The sequence below is a fragment of the Anabrus simplex genome, chromosome 3 (genome assembly GCF_040414725.1).
Source record: "Anabrus simplex isolate iqAnaSimp1 chromosome 3, ASM4041472v1, whole genome shotgun sequence".
Classification (NCBI taxonomy): domain Eukaryota; kingdom Metazoa; phylum Arthropoda; class Insecta; order Orthoptera; family Tettigoniidae; genus Anabrus; species Anabrus simplex.
This window is the reverse complement of record NC_090267.1, coordinates 466,678,637-466,700,830: the sequence shown is the minus strand read 5'-3', so window position 1 is coordinate 466,700,830 and position 22,194 is coordinate 466,678,637. Positions and strand designations below refer to the sequence as shown.

The window sequence follows — 22,194 nt, the reverse complement described above, 5'->3', positions numbered from 1 at the left end:
CTATCACTGACAGAACGGAAGCGTGACTCATCGGAGAACACGACGTTCCGCCATTCCCTCATCCAAGTCGCTCTAGCCCGGCACCATGCCAGGCGTGCACGTCTATGCTGTGGAGTCAATGGTAGTCTTCTGAGCGGACGCCGGGAGTGCAGGCCTCCTTCAACCAATCGACGGGAAATTGTTCTGGTCGATATTGGAACAGCCAGGGTGTCTTGCACATGCTGAAGAATGGCGGTTGACGTGGCGTGCGGGGCTGCCACCGCTTGGCGGCGGATGCGCCGATCCTCGCGTGCTGACGTCACTCGGGCTGCGCCTGGACCCCTCGCACGTGCCACATGTCCCTGCGCCAACCATCTTCGCCACAGGCGCTGCACCGTGGACACATCCCTATGGGTATCGGCTGCGATTTGACGAAGCGACCAAGCTGCCCTTCTCAGCCCGATCACCATACCCCTCGTAAAGTCGTCTGTCTGCTGGAAATGCCTCCGTTGACGGCGGCCTGGCATTCTTAGCTATATACGTGTCCTGTGGCACACGACAACACGTTCTACAACGACTGTCGGCTGAGAAATCACGGTACGAAGTGGGCCATTTGCCAACGCCGTGTCCCATTTATCGTTCGCTACGTGCGCAGCACAGCGACGCATTTCACATCATGAGCATACCTCAGTGACGTCAGTCTACCCTGCAATTGGCATAAAGTTCTGACTACTCCTTCTTGGTGTTGCATTTGCTCTGTCAGTCAGTGTATATTATTGCAATGGAAAGGAAATTCTATATAGTTGCATATAAAGAAAACAATGTAAAAAATGTTGAATGTATCCATGGAGATTAACGACTTAAAAAATGAAAGTAAAAAGGCACTTGAAGATACGAATTAAGTTAAAATTTTTATATTCTTTGTATTAAAATGGTGGAATGAATTCTCATCTAATGCTGATATAAAAGAAAGGAAAAATAAAATTAGAAAGATGTAGGAAATATTAATGAAATTTAAGGGATGTAAAATACTGAAAGAAAAAAAGAAAGAAAGAAAGAAAGCAAATAGGCCAAAATGTGGCTCATCTTATGTAACCAAGTGTTGGACATATTAGTAAACTACCGTACTTGCAAGCGAAAAAAAAAAAAAAAAAAAAAAAAAAAAAAAAAAAAAAAAAGCCACTAAGGTTTAAAAGTTGAATAAACTTAAGGTGGGGCTGAAAAATGAGGGAATGGGGGTAAATGCTGAGGAGAGGTGGAATGAATAGAATGGAAGATTGAATTCCCTAAGGGAATCAACATCTATATCATCTGATGGCCAAGCAGGCATCAATTTTTGGTAATGAGACAAAGTCTCTCATAGTGCATTGGCACTGCCGGTGGCTCCAAGTAGCCTACGCAGTGGCTTTCACGGTATGCACCAGCCATGCATCTTGGTAAGTGTGCTAGGTACCAGCGGATGAGCCCAACCTAGCACACGAGGGCGTAACGCTGGCAATCAGGAATGAGTTAGCTGGAAAATTTATAATGCCCAATAATGGACTATTTGTATTGGTATTGAATTTAGATCGGTTCAATTAAAATTTTTAAGAATAATGATAGAAAGGTCAAAAAGAATGTTGGTTTTTTTCATATATTTCATTTTGGTTGTAATTAGAGTTAAAATATTGATCTAAATGCATGAAAAAATCCCCTGTTATATCAAGTATTGGGCCTTTCTGTAATGTTTTAAGAATTTTTAGGTCTTGTTGAATATTGGTGAAATTAAGGTTATGGTCATGTATATGCTGACCTACAGCCAAAAATTTATTGTATTTAATGGCATTCTTATGTTCTGAGTATCTAGTGATGACGTTTCTCCCTGCCTGATATAAGTAAAATTGTGATCATGACATTTGAATCTATGAACACCTAATTTAGAGAAACAATTAATTTTTAATAGAGGTGGGGTTGTATAAGATGTCTGAATTCTTATTATTAGTTTTGAATGCTATATTTACATTGTATTTTTTTAAAGGTGTTAGTGATTTTGTAAATGTCCTTGTTAAAAGTAATTATTGAGGTGTTAGATTTATCTGTTATTAAAGTAGTTGAAGGGCGATGTCTGTACTTATTAATTATTCTATCAATGAAAAAGTTGTTGTATCCGTCTGATTTAGCGATGATACGAATGGTATTTATTGCACTTTTTAGATCTTGTTTGGATATAGGAATAGTGAAAGCTCTATGAACTAAACTATTGTAAGTGGCCTGTTTGTGGGTTATAGGATAAGTTGAATCATGACAGATTGTGGAAATAGTTTGAGTAGGTTTTCTGAAGATTTTATAACCTACAGAGATTGGGTTTCTAGTGATGGTTAGGTCTAAATAGTTAATTTTTTGTTCTAGTTCGGATTCAAGTGTAAATTTAATGTGGGGGTCAATATTATTAAGAGTTAGAAGAGTGGACTTGGCACTAGAAATTTTTTCATCTAAAATAACTAGGACATCATCGACTTATCTTATTGTTAAAATTTTGGTTATTTTCAATCTTTTGTGTTTAATCAAGTTCAATACAGACCCATAAAATGAAATTAATTTCTCTAATATTTTACTGCAAAGTCACAAGTACGGTAAGCTGTCCACACAGAACTTCACCTCCTTTCACTGTCAGTCTTGGAGTCTCCAAGGATCAGGACTATCAACACTTCTGTCCACCTTATGCATGGACACAGTGACAGCTGATATTCAGACATCTCACCCATGGAGAATTTTGAATGTTGATTATGTGTTTCTGGCCTATTAGTAGAGCCCTGAGCGGATATAAAAAATAATATCCGCATCTGCACTTCCTTCATCCCCACCCGCATCCGCGAATGGTTATCAGCATCCGCAAAATGGTTATCCGCAGATAATTTAAATATTTAATTACAGTATATTACATCCCAGGTATTGAATCGGGTAGATCTGTTATCATAATACAATAGGGCTGACACCTAGCACCAGAACCCCTACAGTCGCAAGTTCACGAGGTATTTTCTCTTGTGACAATTACCAACATATTGACGTTTGTTCCTTCCTTCCTTCCAATACTTGCGGACAGGAGCCAGTTAGGCTTAGGTCACATTTACGGATTTATGGTCTTAAGGTTCTTTATATATCACTATTCTCCCATACTAATGTCAAGGGTCACCTAACAACAAGCAAAAACAAGAGTATACATGAGTGAATATCAATAAACGTCATTACTTATAAATTATCAGCAAAATTATCCGCACTGCTACACAGTTTGTATCCGCCAAGACACTAACTCTGCGGATATTCACATCCGTGCAGGGCTTTACCTATTAGACCGCCAGACTTTTCAAAGATTGGACTGCCTAAGGGAGAATGATTCAAAGACAAAACATCAACCGAACTAAATATTTACAATGCAACGCATGAACCGATAGTACCATCAGCAGAGAAGGTCACCATCTCATCAAGACTCAACAATTTAAATACCTTTGTTCACTCATCACTTTCGATGGAGATACTATTCTAAATCCCCTTGCATGAGTTAATGTTGCACGGCTGAAATGACGCCAAGTCATTGGGGTGCTATGTGATAATCTAGGATCTAACCACTGGAAAGGGAAATTATGTCAAGTCCATGATTGCCCAGTGGTCCTTTATGGCAGATAATGCTAGTCAGGATCAACAAAGCATGAGTAGACACCCCACGTAATAACAAAATGAAAATGTTGTATTGGCTTAGACAGCTTCAAGAATGATGTAAGGACAAGTAAAGGAGTGACATACATTACAAATAAAATGCAAAAGCACAGTTTATGCTGATTGGGAACGTCACTAGAAGGGCTGGGGATTGCTGTTGCTTCACGTCCGTAGGTTTAACCTTAAAGTACCCTACACGTGATCCCCCGGTGGTGCTAAGAAAGCAACAACATTGGTTACTGGACCTAAAGCTCTGCTTTTGGAAATCCCAGCAATTAGAGGATACATTACTATGAGTGCTATGAGAATGACTCAATCAAGTAATAGCTCTTTTCACAGCTCTACAGGTGTAAGCTTCGATCACATTCTACGAATTCTCCAACTTAACATCGAAGGAGCTAGCAGATCAAACAGTGATTATCTAATGAAAACACTGACAAACTCTGAGCTGAAAGTAATACTGCTGTAAGAGACCCACTCTGAGGGTCAACACCACCTTGACATAAGATGCACGATCTGAGGATTTACTCTACTTAATGCCACATTCCATAAAAGGTATGGTACTGCAACATATGTAAAGAACAACATTCATACCTGCCAACTTTACAAAACCAAAAATCAGGAGAAATCAGAAGATACAATTGGTCAAATCTGCTTATTCTACATATCTTGTGCAATATAGGAGTACTATGGTACATATTATAACAATTACTGTCTCAAAACCTGACTGTTGCTATACCAGGCTACTAGGCTAAAACTTGCGTATCTCTGCTCCCCCACAGGAAGAAGGTGGAATGAGAGTGAGATGTTCGGTCTCTGATAAGCCTTCCGAAAATAGTATGACCTCATGCTTCACACATGTGAATCAGTCGGCACTTGTATGACATTAGTTAACAAATGCACAGATTAATACCCTCGCTGCCGGGACAAAACCTCGTAAGTGAAATATTTTAGCTTAGAACTTTGGCCGGTAAGATTCTGTCATTAAGGTGCAATATCGAGTGAATATTGTCGAGACACTTGCTCTTCATGATGTACTGTATGTGCTGCGGGTCAGTATATCTAAAAAATCACATAGGTTTTGTCCCGGCAACGACGATATATTGCATTACAAGGCCACGCGATTATGCGAAGCGCAATGCTATTATTATCAAGTAATAAACTAAAATTTGCCAGAATTTTCTCAAAATTTTTCTTAAAATCTCTAAAAAAAAAAAAAGTCACTAGTCGCTATCTTTGAAATTCTATCACTAAATTACTAAAAGAGACTCCAAATCTAGTGATTAGTCTCTAGAATCGACTAGACTGATGTGAACAAACACTGACATACGACGTGAAAACAAGAGATTGACAATCGATATACGCGTCGCGATATACAGGTTAACATCGCACATTCGCGTGTATTTCACGTATTAAATGTCGATATTTCATTTGAAAGCGGCCTTCCGGCCACTGGCATACAAAGCTGAGATAAGGGATTTGGAAACAAATGTTTGAAATTCACCAAAAAAAAAAAAAAAAAAAAAAGCTGAAATCAGGAGAAATGATAGAATAATTGGGAGCCGGGAAAAACTGTCAAAAAAAGGGAGTCTCCACCTAAATCGGGAAAGTTGGCAGGTATGAACATTGAGTAGGTTGAAATAATAAGCACAAATACTGACAATAACATGTTCGCCTCCAAAGTGAAGATTGCTAATCTAGAAATCCTACCCCATATGCACCCACCCGCCCTTTGCTCTGACACTGCTAGGAATCCACCAACTTTTTAGTATGCAACCTTGGTGTTGCAAGCTTTCGGTAAGAACAGTATAGTGGGTGATCGATTGAGTGTGTTATCAAAGGACCTGTTTTATATTACCGCGAAATTCAGCACTATTGCTCTTGACACAAAAACAGAACAATACAGAAATATAACACATAATAAAACCAGTTTGAAAACTTATTTTATTATCTTACCTCGGAAGTTCTTTCGTGCGTGGTATGGCCCTAATTATACGACATGTGCCTTACATTTGCCTGATTTGGAAATAAGGAAATAATGGGAAACCAATCACAAGGCAGCAAATGACGAGATTCAAACCTATCTCCCAAACGCGAACTTACAGCCGCATGTCTCACTCTGTGTATTATTATTATGATTATTATTATTGGCCGGCGATGTGGTGGAGGGGTAGCGCGCCTGCCTATTACCTGGAGGACCCGGGTTCGATTCCCGGCCAGGTCAGGGATTTTTACCTGGACCTGAGGGCTGGTTCGAGGACCACTTTGCCTACGTGATTAGAATTGAGGAGCTATCTGACGGTGATATAGCGGCCCCGGTCTAGAAAGCCAAGAATAATGGCCGAGAGGATTCGTCGTGCTGACCACACGACACCTCGTAATCTGCAGGCCCTCGGGCTGAGCAGCGGTCGCTTGGTAGGCCAAGGACCTTCAAGGGCTGTAGTGCCATGGGGTTTTGTTTGGTTTGATTATTATTAAGATTCAGTCTGAGGATCAGTGGTAAGGTGTTCGCATCCAGGTAGCAAGATCGTAGGTTTAAATCTGGCAGTTGTAATCGGATCTTGAGGGAGGGGGAGAAAGTCCATTTGGCATTCCACGTGGTACGATGTTACTATGCGAAAGATCTCTGGTGATACATTTCGTGCCCATTCATGCACAAGATCACTCTTAACTTCTTCCTCACTATCACTGCTGAAATCAGAGCCTAAAACATTAAGCTAGCTTTGAATTTCGCTACTCCAACAATAGACCATTTATATTGGTATTACGGATATATCGCGCGAGCAAGCAACTTCCTTCTCAGCCATCTTGTCAAAAACAGAATACAGATTTCTCGATCGATATTTTAATCAATTCCCTTCGCCAAAGAAGCATACCAGAGCACTCTGGTGACACTTTGAGATACCAAGAACAGATTTCAAGTAGAAATGTTTCCAGAAAAAGCCAACAGATGTCACAAATGTGTCCACTATGCGACCTTGCACCGCAGTGTATCAGTCCGCTTGTGGAGTCCTAGCCCAACCGCTCGAGCGCGTATCAGTCCGCTTACAGGTGCATAGGAGTTAAACCTCAATAAACCACCCTGTCAGCTATGGACTTTGAATCAGACCATACAAAACTTCCAACAGTTATCCTAGTGATTTCAACAGCCAGAAGACCAAATGGGGTTACAAATCTACTAACAGACGGGGTCAACATGTATCAGAATGGGCAGATACTGAAGACCTTTTCCTCTTGTATGACACCAAAGGAAGAGGTACCTTCCATTCTGGTAGGTGGGATAAGAACTATGACCCTGGCTTGTGTTTTGTTTCAAAAGATTTACATGGAAGGCTCCTTCACTGCAACAGGAAAGTTCTAAGTAATTTTCCTCAAAGTCAGCACAAACCAGTACTTGTAAAAGTCAGCCTAGAATTTCCTGTCATAAGATAAGTCTCGTTGCCATGATGGAACTTTGCCAAAGCCAACTGGCATAAATAAACAAGTGAAATGGAGCACAACGTACAGTGGATACCACCCGAAATAGAAAACTATGAGCGCTTTGTAAGACTAACATGTGCCATAGCAAAAATGCATATCCCAAGAGGATACAGGAAGGTATACATCCCTGGGCCCTGTTTCATAAAACATCTTTTACTAATATTATTAGTAAGAAACCAATAATATTAACTAATAATATTAGTATTATATTTCATAAAATTATTAGTTAATAATATTAGTTATTAGTTTATGAGTCAAAATTATTAGTAGATGTTCCTAATGATATTAGTAAATTGTTTCATAGACAACATGACTAATAAAAGTTACTCATATTATTAGGATTATTTCCATGAGTGTATTTTGACTCATAATTCATATTATTAGTGAAACCAAAGTGAGCGGTATTTTAATATTTTGGGATAAAATCATGAAGATCACTGAAATGGTCGCCTCTGATTTAAATAGTGATAAGGAACGAGTGTAGGTATTCACCGTTCAATAAATGTTATGTCAAAAACAGCCTGTACCGACATGTAACAAACATTACATGCGAATACCGGTACAATGGGAGATTTAGGTTAGATTACATAACTTTTGATAGGATTTGTAGGTAATAGAATGTTCCACTGCAAGCAATGAAGCATAACTCTTATTTTATATATATATAGATTTCTAAAGCATTTTGGCCCACATACAATTAAATGGCCTGCCATATTTTACAGCAACATATTACGAGATGGAAGACTCCACCTATACTCAAAAGAACCAAAATAGTAGCAATACTCAAGCCAGGGAAAAGTGGACACAGCCCAGAAGATTACAGACCAATCGCTCTCCTGTGTGTAAGTTACAAACTGCTGAAGAGAATCCTTTAAAACAGAATCTCATTCAAGATCTTACAGCACATACCATTAGAACAGGCTAGCTTTAGACCAAACTGCAATTGCTCCGACCAAGTGATGGCTCTTACCACCCAAACTGAGAAAGGATTTCAAGAACGGAAGAAGACCATTGCTGTGTTTGTTGACCTAACATCAGCATAAGACACTGTTCGGCGTAAGGCAATGATCCTGAAATTCCTGAAAATAATTCCTTGCAAGTCCCTCATCACACTACTGAACAGCATGCTATCCAACAGAATGTTTGAAGTGCATCTAATTGGCAATACAGTAAAATCTCGTTAATTCAAAGTCGTTGGGATGCAAAAATCGGACTTCAAATTACGTGATATCGAATTAACCGCCAACAAGTACTTCGGAAATACCAACCCTTGCGGCCTCACAATATATTCTAAGACCCATTACTGCAGCCCTGTCCAACGCAGCGCCCGAGGTGCCCTTCGCAATTAATTTCCAAATTAAATTTTACTTAATATTTGAAAACAATACTTTTGCATTTCAATAAATATTCTTACTTTTCTCTTAAAAATACCGCCCTCAAAGTCAGGAAATTTGTTACATCCGTACCTCCAAATACACAAAGAGCTTTGAGTAAGCCATAAATGTGATCTAGGCCTAACTGACTCGTGTCCGCAATCAGTGAAGAGATAGAAGAAAGGTTCAAAGAGAGTGCTATTTGACATGTAAGTAGTTGCGACAAAGGGAAATCCTCCACAAAGCTCTCGCTGTCGGGGGGCTAGCGCCAGGTATAAGGCCCTCTCTACTCACGGACATTTGCCGATAAATGTTTGTAAGTAACGAACTCTCATTGCGCACTGCTGTATCTACGACCGGTCCTGTATCTTGTTACGACCACAGCGCTATTTGCTGTAATCGATAACAGATATTGATTTTTATTGACTGCTTTAGAGATCACGGAACTAAATACACATACTTTCAATACACAGTGCGTACCGCTTTGTGTGCATTTGTGAGGAGAATATACAGCGCTATCAAGTAAATGAGAAGGAAACTACAATAGACAAGTTCTCAGAAGCATTTAAACATTTATTGGAGAGCTTTTCCGGTGCCATTTCGCATTTTTTGCATCAAGTGGTGTATATTTCGTGATTATTTGCGCAATTCGCGCAATAAATCAAATTTCACGATATTTCGAGAGTTCATTTTGCTAAAATATGGTATTTTTAGTACCTGGGAAGGCATATATAGACAAGAAAGAAGATATCAAAAAAAAAACTTGTGCATATCGTTATTACCAAAAAATACGGCCCCTAAGATAAGGAAAAAGCCTTGAAATTCCTTACTAATGAAGACAAAATTAAAATCTATCAGAAAATGGACTGGCGGCGCCATCTTAACGCATGCAGAAGTTGTGAATGTTGAACTCGCACCTTAGAGTTTCGACTCGATCACTGGAGTATGTCAAGTTCAAAATGGCGGCTAAACACATTCCTCCCTATCACACATGGTTGAGTGTTAACCTCTAATTCAATGTGTGTGACCAGAAAATAACGTTTAACCTCCTGAGGCCCAGAACATTTCTCTTTTAGTCAAATGTCATAAAAGTGTAAACTTCTTTAACGGTGTCTTGGTGGGAGACAGTGAAATGAGAAGCATATCACATCCAGGTAAATGAATTCTCAATAAAATGGAACACTTACAAAAGGTCAATTTTTATTTATTTTATTTTTAAAATATTTCTTTTACGGGATATTCCATTTCTAAACAGTGTTCTTTTGAAAGGACACCAGGCCTCAGGAGGTTAATAATACACTGCTCCAAAATAAGAGGCTTTTACTAACATTTGGTTCAGAAAAGATGTGATCTGCAATAACACTTTGATATTTATATTGGACCCCGTGCATATGTTGTTTTTCACACCTTCCAGTGCACTTGTTATTTTATAAGCTCCAAAGGAAAAGGTTTTCATATTTGTTTTCTCACCTTTTAATACCTTCCTCTCATCGTCAGAATTGGAAGATTGAGTTTTCACTGGACCTGCGAATACACGACATAAAATGCTCTCATGTTGGATAAAATCATATTTATTGTTTCCATATCGCTGTTGGATAGTTTTATTTGTATATTCAGTAGTATTGTACTTATGCGAATAATCCCCGCACCCTAACTTTAGGAAGACTGATTTTGGAAAAATGCTAACATTGACTAAAGTAAAACCCGCACCCTAATTTCGTGCCTCAATAAAAAAAAATAAAAAAATTTTTAAAAAAAGATGCGGATATTAAGTAATAATAATAATAACTTAAATGTTTCCACCTTTTCAATACAATATATTCACAAATTTACAAAATTATACGGTACTAGTTTCGACCCATCTAGGGGTCATCATCAGCCGTATTGAAGCAAAGATCATTTGTGGCGAAATCCTAAGACAATATTATTTTAAAGAATAACAAGTGAAATGATCTTTGCTTCAATACGGCTGATGATGACCCCTAGATGGGTCGAAACTAGTACCGTATAATTTTGTAAATTTGTGAATATATTGTATTGAAAAGGTGGAAACATTTAAGTTATTATTATTATTACTTATATATTGTTCAATACGGACCAAAAACATGAAATTCATAACCATCAATGCGGATATTATTCGCATAAATAAGGTAGGTTTTCTAGTTAACATGTTCTGTTTCGTTGTCCCCAGCTGAAACGTCTTACTGAGGTTTTATCGTAGTTTCCTTTTCTTTTAGTCGGCACTATTTTATTCTTGTTGGACCATTTGCTCCTCTTTCTTTCATGATGGAGGTTTGATGTGCAATTGAATGACCAGTGGATGATACTGTGATGGCAATGACTTTAGCATCGCCTACAAATTTTAGGTCGCAAGACAAGAATAAAATCTATCGGGCTTGTTCTGGAACCAATACAGTACGTCCATCCGTAGGTGGGAAGGTTGCGTTTTTAAAAATGTATTACCCTTCCGCTGTTCAAAGGAGATATCTATTCCAATCACCACAGATGGTAAGCATATATACCCATGGTATCTTTGACTTTACTGTCAAATATGTTCCAAAAGTTATCCTGCATAGTCTTAGAGCAGCCAAACTGAGGTGTAAAGCGGAAGAAAACTGGAATCTTCCCTATTTCTGTAATTTTTAGAAGTTAATGTGATTACTTTAACCATCTTCTTCAGCTGAAACCATTCTGATTGCAAATATCCCCGCATATAACACAAGCAATTAAAAACAAATAGCACTAATTCATCAATCTCCTTGTTACTATAATCAGTCAGGATGTTATCTTGAGGCAAACGTAAGAAATCCAAAACGCCTACTTCATTCCTAACGGTATCAAGGTAGCACATCAAGCAGTGAACTGTGTTTCTGATCAACTTGTCTGAACTGATTTGTGTATGATACCCCGCTTGCAAGTGTTGAAGGCAGTGGACTGATATGTTATCAAGTATCGTCGACACATCTTATATTTTATCAACAGTTCAGTGTAGGTAATTGCTAACCACAACCCTCCCATATTACCAGTAGTTATAGTTTTAAATAATTAAGGCATAACTGGAAGGTTTCCCATTTATTTTAACAGCAATGTTTCTTTTGAAACAGAGTTTATAAAAAATATTTACCAACCTTAAAAAAGAAAGTAAGCTTACCTGCTTTCATCATCCCTCGATTTACTGTTTGCTCTGCTTTTGGGATGTGGAGATGTTCGTTCTTCAGAACCACTACGGCCTCGACTCTTGCCTGCTATCTCTATAAGAGGTTCATCGTCAGATGAATCAACATCAACAACAACTGATGAGCCAGTCCCTGGAAGAGATAAACCACCACCTTAAATATTTATATCAAAATATCCAATACTTAGGTGTTCTTATAAACATCTCTCATACCTAAAGGAAAGAGAGCCTTAATACTAGGAATAAAACAAAAATAAACTAAGGAACAAAAAGAGCAGATAGGAAAGAGTCCAGGAAGTTACTGAAGATGATCTATGGACATTGTCAGAAAGATAATTCTAGTTCTCACTAGTAGTCAAATCCCAGATATAGTGTGTATCTTCAGTGGGCAAACTATGTCTCGTGGCATACAGCATGTCAAATTTTTAATTTTTCTCAACTACGATAGTGCATTTGTTTCCAATAGATTGTACCAGGACCAATGGTTCTATTCTAATTCCAAGAACTTTTAGATGCCAAGTGGTTTGTCTTTGTACATTTAATGCATATGTGTTTCAAATAGTTTAATCAGTTGGAGGCAAGCCTGTCAAGCCCAGGAACATACTTGAAATGCCAATTGTTTCATATCGATATAAGTGTCTCATATCGTAAATGTGTTATCAACCAGTGCAAGAAATTCCAGTATTTCCGTGTCTATGAACGCGCGACAGTCTAGACCAGAATCATGCCTTTGTAGATTTGTTTCAAGGTGTGTGTGTGTTTTATCCAGTTTTTTAAGATAGAAACAGAACTGTCAAGTCCAGGAACGCTCTTAGAAAGCCAAGGTTTCATATCATTATAAGTATAAGTGTCCGTGTCATGTGTTCCATGAACACAGGACAGTTTAGGCCAGAACTAGGAACATATTAAGTTCCAAGTGCCGCTTGCCATGTATGCTTTGCATTTCAAAGTACAGTAATGTCTTGCAACCCATTGATGTTTTTCCAGGCTATCACCTTTAAATTTTCTTATTATGATGATTATTATCAGATTCCCCCTGAATTAATTTTCAACAGGAACTGATGATGACTCCAAGGGAGTCGAAACCGGTCTTCTTATAATTTAATGTATTTTACAATGTGTTGAATGGTGGAACATCTCTCCAACTCTGTCTTAACAGTGGAACAGTGTAACACATCGTACACTATTACAAGATTACAAGACACTACCAGGAGTAACAGTCCGCCGCCGCTTATTATGGTCTGGATTACTGGCGCGTCGTCCACTTCTCTGCCTACCTTTGACTAATGTGCATAAACATGCTAGACTGCAATGGTGTATGGAACAACGTCACTGGGGACAGGAATGGCAGCAGATAAGTGTTTCCAGACGAATCCAAGTTCTGTTTGTTTGAAAATGATGGCCGCATTTTGGGGAAGAGGCATCACATGGACTGCATTCACACAAGACATACAGCGCCAACTCAAGGCCTTATGGTGTGGGGTGTTATTGGGTACAACCACAAATCAAAGTTGGTCAAATTTGGTGCGTGTCTAGGGCACTGTGACCAGTTTGACCTACGTCATTGACATCTTGTGACCCGTAGCCATACCCTTTCTGTATGACACCCCAGATGCCATATTTCAGTAGGACAATGCACGACCGTATGCTGCTGCATGAAAATGTGCCTTCTTATTACAGGATGGTCAGATTGTTGCCTTGGCCCACCTGATCACCGGACTTGTCGCCAATGTGGGATTATGGTGAAACGACGGGAGCAGCGCTGTGACCCAATGCCAAAATCTGAAAATGAATTGTGGTACCAGGTGAATGCAGCATGGATGGCTATACCACAGGACGCCATTCGCGCCTTATACGTGTCGATGCCATCACGCATGGAACAAGTTATCAGTGCCCACATGGACACATGCTGAACCTAGGTGACTGAAATGCTAATCTTATCTGCAGAACATACCTGAACATGTCCTCGGGAAAAGATCATACTACCGGTTTACGATGAAGTGCGTGCAGCTATTGATTCACTTAAAAAATTTTAAAGCAGTGGGAGAGAATCGACTAGTAGGGGAATTTTGTAAGAATGCAAATGTACAGACTATTTGGAATTTACATAAACAACTCACTGACATATGGAATACTGCGAAAAATTGCCTGAAGAATGGAATGTTGCAATTATACACCCACTACACAAAAAAAGGCGATAGATCAGATCCTAGTAATTATCGAGGAATTTCTTTGCTGGATATCATTTATAAGATTTTTTCTAAGATTTTATATTCCAGAATTCATGAACAACTTGATAGTGAATTTGGTGGATATCAGGATGGTTTTTGTCCAGAACAAAGCCGTCCAGATCAAATTATCAGTCTCAAATGGATGATCATTTTTGTTGATTTTAAAAAATGCTTATGATAGTATCTATCGTGAATCATTATCGCATATCCTTACTGAATTTGGTTTACATCGGAAACCTGTTAACCTTATTGAGGTCACTCTTAGAAATACAAAATCTAGAGTTAGGCTCAGAAATGAAATCTCTGAGCCATTTGAAATTCATCTGGTTTGCTGACAGGGAGATGGATTATTCCCATTGTTGTTTAATTGTGTTCTGGAAAAAAATTATGTGTGAATGGAATAAGGTATGTCCACCGACTGTGAAGATTGGAAGAAATATTAGACTAAATTGTCTTGCATTTGCTGATGATCTAGCACTATTTGCAAATAGTATTGAAGAAGCTAGATTTGAAGCAGAGGAATTGAAACAATTAGCAGCAAAGGTTGAGTTTAAAATTTATTTTGAGAAAACAGAAATTATGCCATTTTTTCAAGTTGACACTTCACATATTATGTTAAATAATACTCAGAAAATAAAGGTTGTAGACAAATTTAAATATCATGGCGAGATTATAACTTGGAATGCTAACGAAAAGGCATCCATAGATAGTAGAATTCAAAAACTGAGAAGAGCACAACAATTAACCTGGCCGAGTTACAAGAAACAGTCTCTTTCGATTAATGCTAAATTTCGACATTACGCCATTGTTAAGCCAGAAGCAACATAGGGAAGTGGAACATTGTTTAAACTGAATACCCAATCAACGACAGACAACTGCAGAAAGTTGATAGAAAAATTCTTTGGACAATTATTAATAAAAAAAAGACCAGATCGATGGCCAGTGGAGAATTTTGCCAAATTCAGTACTTTACGAAGGAAAGTGAATAGATCATTGACACAATGCAAAAATGGAGGATTGCATTCTTTGCACATTATACCACTTATTAAACTCCTGAAACAACTTTTTGATTTCTTTTGAAATAATGAAACAAAAAATACTGATTTAAAGAAATACAAATGGATTTAGATGAATTGAAAATTAATAAAGATCAAATTGAAAACAGAGAAAAGAAACGGATTCTAAATAACAACTACACAAGGCTACCACTCAAAATATCACAGCCTAAGCAGTATGTTATATCTGCAGAAGAACGGTCCACAAGATCATCCATAATGAAGAAGTTTTCGGAAAGGGAAAAGCTGTCAAGTGTTAAAAGCCGAACTTATTCTTTGAAGACTTTGTTGTATAAGGTTTGATATTGGTGTTCCAATGTCGGCGTACGTAGGTGGTTTGAAAAGTTCTCGGAATGTACTAGAATTAAGTATCTTACCTCGGTGGAACTGCTTTTATTTTTCAACATAGTCTCCCTGTAGACTAATGCATTTCGCCCAACGATGTTCCAATGCCTTGATCCCATCTTGAAAATGAGATTCCTCCAGGCCTGCAAAATACTTCTCCAATTCGGCTGTCAGTTCTTCCCTTGTAGAAAATCTCTGTCCACCGAGGAACATTTTCAGCTTGGGGAATAGATGAAAGTCTGATGGTGCCAAATCAGGTGAATAAGGTGGATGTGGCAACAATTCGTACCCCAGTTCATGAATTTTTACCGTGGCAATAACACTTGTGTGCGGCAGAGTGTTGTCCTGATGAAAGATGACCTTTTTCCTTGCCAAACCAAGCCTTGTTTTGCATATCTTTTCCTGTAGTTGGTCTAGGTGCTTTGCATAGTATTGTCCCGTAATTGTTTGGCCAGTAGGAAGATAATCCATCAGCAGAATGCCTTTTACATCCCAGAAAACTGAGGCCATGACCTTTCCGGCTGAACGCACTGCCTTTGCTTTCTTTGGTGGTGGTGAATCAGCATGTTTCCACTGCTTTGACTGCTGTTTTGTCTCTGGGGTATAGTAGTGGACACAAGTTTCATCTGTAGTCCCAAACCGGTGTAAAAAAATCTTGTTGGTTGCACTGAAAATGGGCCAGACTTTGTTCGGACGTTTACAACCTGGTGCGTTTATTGTCCAGTGTCAAGAGCCGCGGCACCCATCTTGCAGTTAATTTTTTCACACCCAATTCTTCGGTTAAAATATAATATACCCATTCAGAAGACATCCCTACAGCTTCAGCAATCTCCCGCACTTTCAGTCGACGATCCTTCATGACCATTTTATGCACTTTTGCGATAAATTCTGGGGTCATAACACTTTTTGGCCGTCCACTACGCGGATCATCATCCAAGCTCTCCCGACCAAATTTAAATCGCTGGTCCACTTGGCAACAGTTGAAAATGAAGGAGCAGAGTCCCCCAGTGTGTTCTGAAAGTCGGCATGAAAATCCTATGCTTTCATACCTTTCTTTACCAAGTATTTAATCACTGCTCGAATCTCAGTTTTTTCCATTGTCACAAATCACTTCGCGGGAACAACAACAAAGAGTCGTCACTACCACACTCCTGCAGCTAGAGCACTGACGCGCCACGTGTTCACTCACAAAGGATGTTTGATTATTGCACAGGAACCTTGTTGCTCTAGCACTAACATCTAGCGGTGATTCCGAGAACTTTTCAAACCGTCCTCGTAAACAGTGTAAATAAATAAATAAATAAATAAATGAACATGTTAGTCTTTCAAGGTGTTCTGTTTTTTTTTTTTTTTAATGAACATGAGTATATGATGAACAGCAGTATTGGACCTGAATGGATGATCATAAATTATGGGAAGATCGGATGAGTGAAGAATTTTCAGATATCTCAGTGAAGTGATTCAGCAGAATGGATTGGAAGAGGAAGCAATTACTGTCCGGGTAAAGAAGTTAGACCAGGCATACCAAATGACAAAGAACATCCACAAGACCAAGTCGTCAAACTTGAAGGATTATATATTAAGGCTGATTCTAGAAACAGATGGGCAAGTGTGACTGTGGTCAAACAAACAATAGAACTGATCACAGCATTGATTAAGAAGAGATGACTGCTATTCTACGGGCACATCTCCAGGATGATTGATGGCTGATTAATAAAACAGAATATGGAGTTCCATTAAACCTAAAACAATGAGGCCAAGGTGGCTTGAGGAATGTAACAAGGATCTGAGGCAAATCGGTATCCCAGACAGAGAAATTAATGAGAAGGACAAATTTTGACGGTTAGTGAATAACTACCAAAGTTTTAAGATGGCACTAAACACCAAAGACAGTGGGGACCTCTGCCACAACATAAAAGCAGCATTTGTTGATAGGCTCGGAAAACTGGCAAGAAGTCAAAGCCAAATAACAACAAGACTTACGGCCAATTGGAGAAACGGTGTTTAGATGATGTCTACTGTTAAACAATGTCTAAGTATGGCTGCTGTATTGCAGAGATGTTATTTATGACTTGGACACTGTCTAAAACCAATGTTCAACCGGTCATCTTTAAACACTGCCGAGAACACTTTTTAACCTCAAGAGTGAGGAGTGAATCACAATCAAAGATTATGTACCACAAAACAAGTAATTTGTATTATCATGTTGAGACGATTCCAGGAAGAAAGGTTAGTCCGATGGCCTCTATGCGGGTCGTCCGCTGCGAAATTGCAGTGATTCATTTGCAATGTACGGGGAGGTACAGCTTAAGATTCTGCTTTACATGAGACTTGTTTCTTGAGACTTGCAGAGAGACAGTCTGGTAACTATGAACTTGACTACAATTCTTGGCAACCGATATATTTTATTAAACATGGAATAATTTCCATGGATTTATGGATCACTTAAGACTATACACATGTCTGAATTACTTGTTCCAATTGTCACAGGGCTGTCACATATATCAACCGGGAGGGATTCACTTATATTTACTGCCAAATAAGCACATATAATAATGAAAACTAAAAAGTAGGTTTATGTGTTTTTTAATAATCGTCGCGCTAATTCAGATAAGTTTTCGGCAATTATGAGATAGGAAAAGGCAGGTGGTGGTGATCCAAACCAAACCCCCTGACACTTAACGCCCTTGAAAGGGCCTTGGCCTGCCCAGCGACTGCTGCTCAGCCCGAAGGCCTGCAGATTACGAGGAGTCGTGTGGTCAACACGACGCATCATCTCGGCCGGTATTCTCGGCTTTCAAGACTGGGGCCGCCATCTCACCATCAGATAGCTCCTCAATTCAAATCAAGTAGGGTGAATGGACCTTGAACCAGCCCTCAGGTCGAGAGAAAAATCCCCGACCTAGCCGGGAATCGAACCCGGGGCCTCCGGGCGAGAGGCAGGCACGCTACCCCTACACCACGGCTGTTTCAGGTGGTGGTGATGGTGGTGATTACAGTTTAAAGAGGAGGACTGGGGAAGAACAGCAGTGGCCATAATAATAGCCCTAGTATTTGCCTGGTGTAAAAATAGGGGAACTACAGAAAACAATCTACAGGGCTACCGATGATGCGTTTTGAACCCTATGATCTTCAGAATGCAAGCTACATCTCTATATCCCGCACAACTCATTCAGTCACACAGTACTATTGTTTCATCTTCCCCTCGCCGAAGCTATTTACGAGTAAATTACACTCATATTTATTTGTTTTTCACCTATTCAATACATAAAATGTTTTTATTGTTAGGATTTTATCCTTGACATAATACTACAGTTGGGACATGTTTCACTCGTCTAAAGAGCATCCTCAGCCATTATAATGTCTCAAAGTTAAGTTAAAATCTTGATATACTTACAATTAAATTGTGCTTAATTATAGTCTTTAACACTAAATAGTGAAACATTTTTGCGAAATTGCAGTTATAATATACAATGTAAGATTGGCAGTTTAATTGTGATTTGAATAACAATGCCAAATTTAGAGTAAAAAGCTTGAATCATTAACACTGATGTCTAAAACACAATGATAACATGACACAATGAGATTCTGGCTAAAAAGTTTCATACATTTCTTCTTTCATTCTAATGGTGAGTGAACAACTCTAGGTACTATAATATATTAAAATAGAGTCTTGATTACAACTGCAATATCATCATAAACTTAGAGCGGTAAGCGATGACCGTTTAACACAACTATTTGAAAACAAATCAACACACAACATTTTCATGCAATTTTCTCGTTACAGATATACCATTACACAGGGATATAGTAAAAGCAATCTGATCAACGCATATGTAGCTGAATGTCCCTTTCGACTGTAGTTCCTAAAAAACCTAACAGACCGGGCGAGTTGGCCGTGCGGTTAGGGGCACGCAGCTGTGAGCTTGCATCCGGAAGATAGTGGGTTCGAACCCCACTGTCGGCAGCCATGAAGATGGTTTTCCGTGGTTTCCAATTTTCACACCAGGCAAATGCTGGGGCTGTTCCTTAATTAAGGCCATGGCCGCTTGCTTCCAACTCCTAGGCCTTTCCTATCCCATCATCGCCATAAAACCTATTTGTGTCGGTGCAAAGTAAAGCCACTAGCAAAAAAACAGCTTCTAACCCTACAATGTCAACTAGTCAATTTAAGTTTATGGTTTGAAAACCAACCAACATAGACGTATTCGACTGTCAATATTAATTAATGACTGTAATGTGTTAAAGTCACATGAGGATTAAAGTACAAAACCAGTCAAATTAAAACATATATGAAGACAAAATCTTCAGAAGTTTTAAGTTTGAGATGATATTGCAATTTTAATCAAGACTCTATTTTAATATGTCATAGTACATACAGTTGTTCACTCACCATTAGAACGAAAGAAGAAATGTACAAAACCTTTTAGCCAGAATCTCATTGTGTCATGTTATCATTGAGTTTTAGACATCCGTGTTAATGAATCAATCTTTTTACTCTAAATTTGGCACGGTTATTCTAATCACAATTAAACTGTCAATCTATACATTGTATATTATAAATGCAATTCAGCAAAATGTTTCACTATTTAGTGTTAAGACTATAATTAGGTACGATTTAATTGTAAGTGTACCGGGAGGTACACCTCAACTCTGCACAGTCAAAAGATGCGCCTTAAAGAACTCTATCTAACCAAACGTAAAACTGCTAATACATGAAGTTGGAACTTTAATCAGAAGATGTCACTACTGAAGTATTAAGCAATTACGTTATTGTGAAGTTGCCTAAACTGACTGGACTTATTTGCTTTGTGTTCATTTACTTCAAGAAGTTTATACTTTCCTCCACAGTGTTCCTTTCAAAAACTCTGGTCATGCATTCTGGTGCAAGGTGGAAGAACTTATAATTTAAAGAAGTTTTGCGTTTCTAGATTTTCATAACTGAATCAATGTTCATTTATTTTCTGGTTGGCAACACTTCTTTTTCTTTCTGCCAGTTTTGAATCTGGCCAATTAAAAATTTCTGTAATTATTTTTCAGCCTATCACAGGCTTCTTGTTGCTGTTTGAAATGTCCAATAAAATTGAGAGGGTGTGTCAGGACTAGTCCAGATTCCTCTGGAACCTCCCCTTCGGGTATATAAGCTGAGGCTTTTCTGGCTATCTTGTCTATTGATCGTCATCTTTCTGAGTGTGTGCGTGTGTTAAGGCAGGAGGCGGGGTGCCTCATTCTTCGGCAAGCAGAGCAACAGCCAGGTAATGGCCACATAAATTCTATCTTTCTTGCTGTCTCCGCAAATTTATCCGAGGGGAAGGTTCAAATTTCTAATTATGTAATGGGCCTTTTCTAAAATGTAAATTTTCATTCAGCTAATGTAAAAATATCATAAAATCTTTAACTGTAATTTGGGGATAGAGAGTGCGTTACCCTCTCGAATTCCCCTTCAACTTGGTTCGAGATGACTACGATTTTGTGACTGTTTTTCTTCTTTTCTGTAATGAAAGTAACTTTCATTCGAGTCACCTCAGTAGCTTGGGATTAACCCCTGTATCACTGGGTCGAGAGCCCCGTTAGGATTTTATTCTTCATTTAGGAGTGCAAGTATACGCCTCCATTCCTTTTGTATTCGGGCCAGTAATCTGATCCGTTCTTTTTCCATGATGGCCCAGTAGGTTGGGTACTAGATACCCCTGTGTAAAACTATTTCCCTTGCAAATCATGCCTTCAGAGGCTAGAGATTGTAAACTTCTGATGTAATGTTGCCTTGAGTAGGCTGTTTGAAATTGAGAGTGTGCCGGTTTGAGTGGCTCAGACGGTTGAGGCGCTGGCTTTCTGACCCCAACTTGGCAGGTTCGATCCTGGATCAGTCCGGTGGTATTTGAAGGTGCTCAAATACGCCAGCCTCGTGTCAGTAGATTTACTGGCACGAAAAAGAACTCCTGTGGGACTAAATTCCGGCACCTCAGCGTCTCTGTAAACCGTAAAAGTAGTTAGTGGGACGTAAAGCAAGTAACATTATTAACAAGAACGAAATTGATAGCATGTAAGCTCTTTTCTAAGTTTTTGGTTATATTAAGGAGTGCCTCTGGAAGGCTGTAAATTTGTTGGAGCAAAGTGCTCTTGAATTGGGGGATTTCTGCCCTTACCTAAATAATACCACTTTGAAATTGTAAATTGGTAACCTAGGGGCTTGAAGCCCAGAACTGTTAAAGTTCTGAATCTTGAATTTTCCAAATTTTGAAATTGTCATTGTACCTGTAACCTCATTATTTCACTGAGTGAAAAATTTGTTAAGTTTGAAATTCGGAGAGAAATATAACCTTTATTTAAAGTGTTAACTCAATTTCTGATATCGTAGTTGGACCCATTCAACACCCGCACCTTCTTTCACCTCTTTCTGCTCCACGGATATCTCTGGAACAGTAAGTACATCAAGATTATAACAGAACCTTGAGACATATAATGGCTGAGGATGCTAGGTAGACGAGCAAAATATGGCCCAACTGTAGTATTGTCAAGGATAAAATCCTAACAATAAAAACTTTTATGTATCGAATAGGTGGAAAACAAATAAATATTTGTATTATTTCATAACGAATTTCAATTATGGGCCTAAATATGAGAGTATTTACATGTAGATTACACTCACCGTAACAACACTATAATCAAAGCTACACTTCGTCGTACGGTAGCGTGTAACTTTAGTGTCGATAGTATTATTAGATTTAATTTCCACTGAAAGCAATATTCTTATCTGTTGGCAAGTCATGCTCATGAATAGCCATATTTGAGTAATGTTTAGGAAGATAATAGCTGAGTAGTGTTCGGCGCGCGCACCGAAGAATTTCATTGGTTGCGACAAG

At 38.8% G+C, this 22,194-nt stretch overlaps 1 protein-coding gene across 1 annotated transcript in view; it reads right to left on the bottom strand.

Moving 5' to 3' along the window:
- Nucleotides 1-22,194, bottom strand: part of LOC136866863 (serine-rich adhesin for platelets) — a 375,927-nt gene that overhangs the window by 74,806 nt on the left and 278,927 nt on the right. Inside the window, exon 9 of the mRNA XM_068226874.1 lies at nucleotides 11,677-11,833. Within this exon, the coding sequence (XP_068082975.1) occupies nucleotides 11,677-11,833 (157 nt within the window). The remainder of the gene's footprint in view (nucleotides 1-11,676; nucleotides 11,834-22,194) is intronic.